The following is a 10,847-nucleotide window of genomic DNA, read 5'->3' as shown; positions in this document are numbered from 1 at the left end:
GGAAATATTTATTTAAAACCAAAAATCGTGTATATCTTGTATATAAATATATTCATTAGTCATAATTGAAAATTCAACACGACGAATAAAAAAAAAAACAATAATGATTATTATTGATAACTTCCCGTAGGGCAAGTTATAGTAATCGCAAAAAAATCAAAAATGAAAATTTTATATATCTTACGTTTCAGAGGTTTCTGAACATTTTGGCATACCTTAGAAAAAAATGGATTTATGTGTGTATGTGTGTGTGTATGTATGTATGTATGTATGTACGTGTGTGCATGTATGTGCGGATACAAATTTTCGTCGACGATTTCGGGAACACGGATCAACCGATTTGAATAATTCAAAAAACATTCGATTCGTATTGATAAGGAGACGTGCTGATTAGTTTTTGGCGAAGGCAGGTCTAGCCATTCCGAAGATACGGTGCAAAAAGTGCCGAAAACGGTAACTCAGTTTTTAAGAGAACGGAGCGTCCGATTTGAATAATTCAGAAAACATTTTACTTGTATTGACAAGATGAAGAATCGATAAAATTTTCATGAAGGTAGGTCTAGCGGTTTCGGAGATATGTAAAAAAATGAGCCATTTGGCGGTCAAAAATGATCATTAGACATATGCACATCAAATTATCAGATATTTTATAGAGATTTTAACAATAAGTATACATTTTGTTAACATTCTTATGGGTTCCGTACCAATGCTTAAGCGTTAGACAGCGACGCGGCGCTTACGCGATTTATATTTTGTCCCTATGCAGTTAAAGCAGTACGATTAGTTCAGATCTTCCACAATATGTCAAAATAAAGAAAAAATTTTGTTTTCAAAAAAAAAGTAATTTTTTGTCCAATTTATAGTTTCTCAAAAATCTAATTTTTTCAAAAAAAAATTTTCAAAAATGTTAATCGTTTTTAAAAAGTAATAATTTTTGGTACGGGAAGTTCCAGCAATTTGCCTTAAGGCACGATGCCTTAATTGCCTTAAGACAGAATTCCACTTACAGCTAGTTATTTTTATTCGCCGTATGTTATTTCATATAGTTATCATGAAAGAAATAATTAATCAAAAAAATATATATCAGTATACAGTTTTCAATACAATTATATTAAATAGAGTTTTAAAAATATATTAAAGAAGATATCTCCGCAAGGAATTTATCTACACATATGTACGTAACACATAGAATGTCACAAATTATAATTATTATGGTTTTCCATGGGAAATAGGCAAAATAACAATTCTTTTTTGTGTTTTCTGTGCGATGTTTTTGAATTGGCTGAAATTGCATTAATTTTACATTTTAATGAAAATTTTATCATTATAAAATTAATAATATCAAAAAATTGCAAATATATTACAGTTAGTATTTATATATAAGAAAACTAAACTATTTATGTATAAGAAAACTATGGATAATGCAGAATTGTATAGTAGTTATAAAAAAATAGTTATAATAATGTTCCCCATTACCTGAAAAAATAAAAGTTATTTTACCTGCTCCCCATGGAAAACCATAATAATTATAATTGACTATTAATTTCTATTATTATCAATTATTCATACCAGTCTATGGTTGCGTTTTACTTCTCCTCTGATTGGTGTAATGTCACCAGTCAATAACTTCAAGAATGTGGATTTGCCTACACCATTGGGCCCAACAATCGCCACTCGACTCGATAAATCTATTCCAAAATCTGCACCAACAAATAAAGGTTTTTGCCCCTCATATCCAAAATCTACATCTAGTAAGTAAAAACATTTGATTTGATTAGTAATAATAATAAAATTGCCTAAAAAAAGATTAATAAATGTTAAATAATTGGAACAGAATTTGTTAATTGAAAACGTCTTATTAGAATATATGTTTAATGTCATATGAAAAAAAGTTAAATATTTATTATTTAAAAAAAATTCAGTTTTGATTTTTAAAGTATAATATTAACACTATTAATAGTGAAGTAAGTAATTAGTATGCAGAAAAAAACTGTAGATTTAAAATAATCACAATAAACATAATTAAAAAATCTTGCAACTTACTGTAGAGTCCTAAAATGGGTGGTTGAAGAGGAGGAGGATCCGGAAAACTAAATTTGACAATATATTCTTTTGGTCGAGCAAGTAGTTCAGTAGGTCCATTGTCTTCTTCTGCTTTTTGTATTTTACTTCTATTCTTTTCCTGTTTACGTGTTAGGACTTCTTTTTGCTTCTTTTCCTAATAAAAAATAAATTCATAAATTAAAATAAATTATAAAAGTGGGTGAGTTCATATAATATTAATACTTACTGCCTGCTTTTTAGAAGAACCATGTGATTTCAGCTCCTTTATGCGTTTTTCTTGTTTTTCATATTCTTTGATCATTTCTTTACGCTTCTGAGCATGCATTTTCTTGAACATTGAGTAATTTCCCTATCAAAAAAAAATAAAATAAATAAAATAAAATCATTAAAATACCTGTATAAACAAGATATTAAGGATTTAATTGATTTTATTTATTAATCATGTTTTATAACATTTTGTCCATTAATTCTTTCCAAATTTATACCATCTTCTGCATATGATAATTTCAATTAAAAAAAAACAAAAATCAGTTTTTAATATGAAGAAAAAACTCTAAAGAGAGACAGTCAAAAATTACGATTTGAAAATAAAACCAAAATGAGACAATAAGATAAATATACACTTAAAGGAATACCTCATGTTTAATTTTGATATCTTAAAACTAAATTTTCTATTGAATTTACTGTATTTTATCTATATTTAAATTAAATTAACATTTGTTGATCATACTGACCTTATAATAAAACAGTTTTTGTTGATCGAGGTGTATGATCTCATTGCAGACATTATCAAGGAAAGATTGGTCATGAGAAACGACTAACAAAGTCTTCTTCCATCCCTGCAAATAACTGAATAAAATATTCTAATTATAAATTTAAACATTAAAGTTGCATATAGTGAATATAAAAATGTTAGCACCACTTACTTATCAAGCCAGATTACAGCATTTAAATCCAAATGATTTGTAGGTTCATCTAGTAAAAGCAAAGTGGGCTCCAAATATAAAGCTCTTGCCAATGAAACACGCATTCTCCAGCCTGGAAGTAAATTAAAAAAAAAATGCATAAATCATACTTTGATACCAATGTGCATGCACTAATACTTCAATTATTCTATCTACAGAAATGATGGAATAAATTTAACAAAAACATTTTATTAAGACTTTTTGATTAAAGGATTGATAAAACTTAAGACCAATTAATAGTTTGGGTTACTATTAAGTCAAGATATATTTTTTTTATAATATAATCATTTTTGAAAGTGAATGCTTTTTGGTATATGCACGTCGTAATTTTTCAAGAAATCACATTTGGATTTTTGCTTCAAAAGCTTGGCCTCTCAGAAATAAAAGCAAAAATTTCCTGGCTTTCAAAAAAAAAAAGTTTATTTAGGCAGATAAATTGCTAATGATTCAAATGACTGCAAAATAATATTCTTATAAGACTAGGTCAATATCTTATATAATAAAATCTTTTAACTACATAAACTTTTGATGTTCTTATAGTCAATGGAAATTTGTATTTATATCATTACCTCCTGAGAAATTTTTAGTTGCTCGATCCTGCATTTCTCTCGAAAATCCTAAACCAGCAAGAATCCTTCGTGCGCGAGGTTCAGCTGAATCGGCTCCTATCGCTTTGAGTTCTTCATAAACCTTAATACAAAAAAATATTAGTAACTATTACTTGTAGTATTTATTTTACAACTAAATATGTAATTGACAAAGATAAATTAATTATTCTGGATACAGAATTCGAATTTGTTAGCTAAAGACAACTATAACCATTCATTTTAGTTTGTATTGGGTGTTGTGTCTATATTGTTTAATTTTGTTTATATTTCAAGATTTGTATTCATTGTTTAATTACAAACTAATGTTTATTACTTTTATGTTTCTGTGTACATACTATGCAAAACATAAACTATAATAAAACATGTATTTATAGTTTCCATTTGGTCGATTTAAAAAAAAACTCAAGAATAAATATTACAAACCTCATTTAAACGGCCCTGTGCTTCAAGATCTCCAGCCTCCGTCCGTTTTTCTAGTTCACGGCATTCATTTAATAATGATGTCCGTTTAACATCAGCAAGCAAAACACTCTCGACTGCAGTTTTATCATCAGCCACAACCTCCTGCTCGCAATATAAAACATCGATATTAGGCGGGATTGCAAAGGCCCTCTCAGCTATATGGCGCAATAATGTCGTCTTACCGTGACTGTTGAAATAAGAATAATAAATTTAAATAAATGGTTAAGAACATACACCGAAATATTCGCGATCCGAAAACTTGTAAGCATAACTTTGAAAAAAAAAGGTGTGCGTATGCATGCAAGCATATGTGCAAACTTTTTGTTATCAATTCACAAAAAAATGACAGTTCATCTTTGATCAGGAATTTGACCATTACAAAAAATTTGAGATACAAGCTTTGAGCGAGCAAGAGTTTTCTAGAAAAATGTTAATGGAAAAATATAAATATAAAAAATTTTTAACATTTGTAACAATGATCTTTTTACTATGAAAATATTTTGGGTGATTTTATAATAGTAAATTATTTTATAGTTTTTAATTGTTTTATTAACTATATATTAATATTAAGTGTGTAGTAACAATTTGCCCAATTATATTCAGGATAAATTTAACATTTAAAATTTTAAGTATATATTAATAGTGATTATACAGTTATATATGTTGAGTTCGCATTTTTTGCTTTTTATACATTTACAAAATATTATGTACTTTTATAACCAAGGATCTAAAGAAAAGGCCTTATCTCTTAAATTAAAACATAACTCACCATAGATATATACCGTGTTTAAGCACAAGGAGTTGATAAAGGGTATAACTTCAACTAAAGGCCTTACAATAATTTATAAACAGGTTTCTGAATTCTTAAAGTTTGTGGATAAAAACAGTTTAAGCATGAGAGTAAACAAAACATGTCTAATTTCTGAAGTAGCATAATTAATAGAACAAAACAATAAATAGATTAATCAACAAAAACTTAATTTCAATAAACTTAATTAACAAATTAATGGCATTTAATTGTATTCATGAGTTACAAGCAATTCGAAACTGGTTACGTAATGAATTAAACTTTTATGATGAGGTACCACTATATTTTGCATAAGAATTTGCACAAAATAATCATTTACATAAATTCTAGAATCAAAAGTTTAATATCAAATTATAGAAACTCACCCATTAGGACCAACTAGACCATATCTTCTACCATTTGCAATCAATAAATTGGCATTAACAAACAAATCATTTCCTTTTGCTGATATTGAGAAATTTTCAATTTTAATATCTACAGCATTTTCCATTGCAAGTTTTTGACCAACAGATTTCTCTACCTATGTCAAGAAGAATAACAAATATATATATATTTTCCAACTTTTTGTAGAAACCCTCAGAAAACCATTGCTCATTAATAAAGATGGTCTCAAAGCTGCTTCAAAATTGCTACATTAAATTAAAAAATTCAGTGCGCAAAGTTGTCAAATTCTTTTTTACTTTAATTACTATATAAATAAATGCATTTAAAATGATATTGAGTTCATACAATAATACTTTCCACATAAGTAAATGAATATTTTTTTCCACATAATTCAAATACCCTGCTATAAATATACTTATAGCCAAAATGTATAAAAGAATATTCAACACAAACTTGAAACATAATGACAGAATAACAAAAAAAAGTTACCTGTGAAACAGTAAAGTTGCTATCTAAGGTACTATGGCCTTGTCCACCCTTCTTAGTGAGAGATTCCATTTGCTTTTCATATTCCTGTTTCTTTTTCAACTTTTTCTTTTCTTTGTGGGTAAGTTTTTTAGAAGAACTTGTCTCATCGTTTGCAATTTCTTCATTATCAGACAGTTTATTCACTTTTGTATCAGACATTGTGAGCTCAGAAATCTGGAAAGAATACAAATATATATGCAAACAAAAACATGCATGATAAATACTTATTACGCCAGGTTGAATCAAAATATAGAGAAATATGTTATATCAAGCACAAAATAGTTACAAATAGGTTAGTTTTCATTATAATTTCATAAAATATTTGAAAACTGAAATTTTTAATGAAAATTAAATAAATAGGAACGATTGAGGTTTAACACTTAAAATTGTTTTGGTTTTTTCATTTAAATGTATTCTATTCTTTATTATATTATTGAAATGATTTACATACATTTTAGCATAAAAGTTTTGAGCATTGTGACTCATTCATGAGTATAAAAGATATATTAGATTGAATACTGAAATTCTAAATGTATCACTTATCATTCAATTTTCATAAATAAGAGCAGAACTAGTCGAGCTTATATTAAACTTATAAAAAGCATATTAGTTCAATTACTAAAATGCTTAGCACAACAATCAATTAATGCTAATATTACATTTTGTTGCACAACATTAAGACACTAGTGGATTCCAACCTTTTCATACGCACTGTTCTTCAAAAAAAGTAGTTGCACCCTCTTTATTTTTTTTAACAACTTAATTTCATAAAAACTCAACTGGTATTATAATTTAATGACCAGACTACAAATTAATGTGCAATATTATATACAAACTAAAAACATAAAAAATAATTATTTATTCATTCATTTTTTTATATCATTTCATATTTTTTTGTTTATTTTCAAAAATAACCTTGCACGTCCCTGAGGGGGTGCCTCAAAGTTTGGATACCACTAGATGATTTTTACTATATAAATTTTTCATATGTATGTACCTGTTGTGATATATCTCGGGCATCATCAACCTTGCTCATTGTTTTTTCTTGTTTTTCATTATGTTCTTCTGTGTTTTTGCTGGACTTGACTTCACCCTCAGGCTTGTTTATGCAAGTCTCTGCTTCATTCGGTTTATCTAATTTGAGTATGAGCGTATAATTAAAAAAAAATTATCTATATTATATTCACTATATATTAACCTTAATTTATCCATTTTAAGTGATATCTATATGCATTATACACATTACACATATTGTTAGTTATATACTATTCATTTTTTTTCTTCAAATTATAGATTCACCAAGGATAAAAGTTGAAATATGTGGCAATACATTTTTTTAGGATTCTTTGATTTTTATTTGATGTAACTTGAAGATATTTTACACATATCTCAACATCAAAATTAAAAAAGTTGAGATTATAAGTCACTGAGAGGAATTGAACTTGAAAACAGGTTTAATATTAATGAATGCTCCTTATTATTCATTTGCTATCAATATTTATAGAAGAAAATTAATGAATTATTAATAATTATAAGACTATTATTTTTTATATTTAATATTAGCTAAAAGAGTATAATATTTCAGCACATTTACTCAGAACATTCAACTCATTACCATGCAAATACAATACTCATTACCGCATAATACAATATAACACGGATTCCCTCTAACAAGGTTTAGAAACTGAGACCATCCCCCTCATAACACGGTACTTTTAAAGCACTTAAAGGGTTTGCTATAACACAGTATGAAAATTGAGCAAAACCCTAATAAAATATGAAATATAGTAAAACCTATGAAAATCAAACTTTATCTAATCTAAAATTAGTTAAATCGCAGTACAATATAGCTCAATAAATATGATAAAACTAGTGCAAAAGATATTAATTTGATATTTATTATTCGAGTGCGTACGCTCTATTGAAAAAAAATTCTAGGATATTCCAAACTATAATTTCTTCAAAGATCCTTTAAATTAAATGAGTACAAAAGTTTGATAAAGATATATTTGCATGTGTAAAAAATATAAATATCATTTTGCTAAAAACAAGTAATCACGTGGAAACGTAACCCCTATTTTTGTACTAGTTCTTTATCCTGTATAACAGATTTTGCATAACACGCTAGTTTTTGAAACGTAAGAACCGTGTGATACAGGGTTACGTGTATAATGCATAATGCATAATACACGCATAATTTCTCATAATCCAGAAAAACTATGTCAAACTAATCTAATGTCTTTGATTGTGATGAAGTCGTGAGTCAGTAGTAATGTAGAAACATATTGCTAATAACAGTGTTTAAACTTGAAATATTATCACCTGCCAAATCTGTGGGCAATTGTTCATCAATGTCCGATAAATCTTCAGAATCTTCTTTTGGATCTGATAAATCATCTTCAATTTTCTTATTTTTTCCTATAATACAAGTAGCAAAATAATATTTCCATATAATATGCATGTTTTAAACAACCAATGCTAATTAATTTACCTTTTTTCTTAAGTACTGGTTTAGCAATCACGGGTGCCTCATCATCTGATGGCAACTTAAATTCTTGTTCAGCTTCGTCATCAGACCAATCGTCATTTTTTTTGGATTTCTTATTCTTTTTAGATTTATTGGGGGCTTTGTTACCACTTGTTTTTGATTTATCAACAGACGCTTCTTCCTCTGGTTTTGATTTTTCAGTGATCTTTTTATGGGATATTTCTTCATCACTGTCACCCCAACCACTGTCTTTTTTTGATTTACCTTTCGATTTTTTCGATTTAGCCGTGGAAGTTTTAGAGGTTATTTTAACATCTGCATTAGATGGAATTTCATCTTCTAATTCTTTAATATTTTTACTATTCTTTTTTCTTGACATTATTTGATTTTGACGATAATTCTTAATTATAACAGATATCAACACATATATTAACCTTTGCAATTAAAATAAATAAAATAAAATACTTTGGACGTGTTCCCAAAATGATAAATCGTAAAGGTAATGACAGGTAAAACAGCGTGGTAGATTGCTTAAATTGTGTCAGAGCGAGATCAGAACAAAGATCAAATGATGCGTGGATGCGTGTATGTTCTGAATTTAACTACTCTTGTTGGATAGAGCTACTATCAGGGCCTCACAACAAAATCCGCGTTCAAAAGGGTTAATTGGTTAATTAGACACATATTAGACACGTGGATGTGGACAGTAGCGATGACATAATATGATTGTAATGCCAAATTTAGTTTCAAGTACCCGATTACTAAATTTCATTAATTTTTATTTCAAATTTTGCGCCATTAATTGGAATGCCAAACGCAGCGCCCTCACGTCTAAGTGTAGGATTCTTTAACTATCTTTTCTGAACGCCATAGATAAAAAAGAGTGTAACGCCCGTTATTACAGCTGACAGTTTCACAGATCTCTGTAAAGTTTGTCATACCAAATGTCAGTACTTTTCAACCATTTTTCAACCGACTCAATTTTTTGCAGTTTTGGTTATTTGAAATAAAATTAAATAGAAAATGTAATAATATAATAATTAATAATTTGAATAATGCATTATAGTGTTAGTTCTTTACATCGTCTGTCATTCTTAACGTCTTTTGCTCTACAAAATCGGTTTCACATTAGTCCTTATCTGTGACATTAGTATTTAAACTTTGCGTTACTTTAAGTGTTCTTGAAAAGTTTGATATACCAATCTAATATAGCGATCTTTAGTGGTTAAAATATTAAAAATAAGTTGTTGATTTACATTTTGAATAGATTTTTCAAATAAAAATCATACATAGCAAAAATGACTATAATAATAATATATATAATAATAAATGTAATAAAAATCAAGTATTTAATGTAAATTACTAACACATTCTATTTTTATTGGAATTATAGTGTTTTCAGCTTTTAAACAATGTATAAAATTTTGCAAAACTTTATTCAAAAGTAACATTAGCTTTCAGTTGCAAATCTAAATTTAAGCACGCTAACCAGTTCATCAGGTCTCCATGCCTATATTTAAGGCATTGCACATTAAATTGGGGTCAGAATTTGATACTCTGGCTCCCGCAACATGGATCTGTGTGACTTTCCTACAAAATGGTAAATATATCTCCCACACGGGGTAACATTCCTCAATTAATGAAATGATTTTATCGTGACTTAAAAATGAAATCAATATGTTAACTGAAGTTATATAAAAAAAATAATACATTGTTTTTTTTATAAATTTGAGTATATTTACATAATTTACAAAATACGCTCATAAAGTGCTTAGATGTCAAAACTATATTTCTTAAAGATAATTAAAACTATTATAATAATTATAAATGCTATGTCAGTGCTTGCAAATGCACAAATTTGCAACTTCAGTATACATATTTATGATAAGAATTTGCAAATTTCTGCATATTCAAAATTAAGTTTGAATAGTTTTAACTTATATTTAAACTCATTTATAGATATATCATATTTATTAAAATAAATAATTTTCTACCTTAACTATATATAATCAACTATCGAATCAATCATCAAGCGATATGATCATTAAAAAACAATACTCAAAATTAAAGAAACAAATAATCTTTAGAAAATATACATTTAAATATAATTTTATATAAAAAAATATTTCATTCACAATAGCGGTTTAGTTTTAATTATTCGTGACACTTGGATCAAATCCTGCTAAATTTAAAGGCACAGTATTCACATAGCTGCCTTGGTGTGCCAAAGTAGTATTAGAACTAGGATATACTTGATACAAACTTGCTTGATCACGATCAACTGGTGTACTGTGAGCAGGATTTGAAGCAAAACTGCTATAACCACTGCTCGTCAATGAACTTGTTACTGATGAAGTAAGGTTGGCAGAGTTTAATCTAGTACCTTTAGGAAAAAAAAAAGTACATTAATTAAGGGTTAATTAGTAACGTTCTTTGTTTTTCTTGAATCAACAAACAACATAATAATTGAAACTACAGGTACAAAATATTAGAATCAATTTTGAAATTATACTATTTGGTTATAATTACTTACATGTAAA

The 10,847-nt window shown here is 27.5% G+C and overlaps 2 protein-coding genes across 2 annotated transcripts; both read right to left on the bottom strand.

Moving 5' to 3' along the window:
• Positions 1-1,563: 1,563 nt before the first annotated feature.
• On the bottom strand, positions 1,564-6,860 carry LOC113387336 (ATP-binding cassette sub-family F member 1-like). The gene is made up of 10 exons (XM_026624844.1): positions 6,817-6,860; positions 5,781-5,993; positions 5,273-5,427; positions 4,061-4,286; positions 3,599-3,719; positions 2,991-3,102; positions 2,799-2,913; positions 2,291-2,413; positions 2,044-2,218; positions 1,564-1,748 (listed from the first exon to the last, which is right to left on the bottom strand). The coding sequence occupies exons 1-10, from the start codon at positions 6,853-6,855 to the stop codon at positions 1,564-1,566; spliced, it is 1,464 nt and encodes a 487-aa protein (XP_026480629.1). The 5' UTR covers positions 6,856-6,860.
• A 1,222-nt stretch (positions 6,861-8,082) lies between these two features.
• Positions 8,083-8,735, bottom strand: LOC113387319 (nucleolin-like). Its single transcript, XM_026624843.1, has 2 exons — positions 8,311-8,735; positions 8,083-8,237 (listed from the first exon to the last, which is right to left on the bottom strand). Exons 1-2 carry the CDS (start codon positions 8,684-8,686, stop codon positions 8,083-8,085), a joined length of 531 nt encoding a protein of 176 aa, XP_026480628.1. The 5' UTR covers positions 8,687-8,735.
• Between the last annotated feature and the right edge of the window lie 2,112 nt (positions 8,736-10,847).

This window comes from Ctenocephalides felis, unplaced genomic scaffold (assembly GCF_003426905.1).
Source record: "Ctenocephalides felis isolate EL2017-DRISC unplaced genomic scaffold, ASM342690v1 CF-g0.4_SCAFFOLD_00845, whole genome shotgun sequence".
NCBI lineage: Eukaryota > Metazoa > Arthropoda > Insecta > Siphonaptera > Pulicidae > Ctenocephalides > Ctenocephalides felis.
Note: the sequence above shows the minus strand (reverse complement) of the source record. Positions and strands in the feature narration are given on the sequence as shown.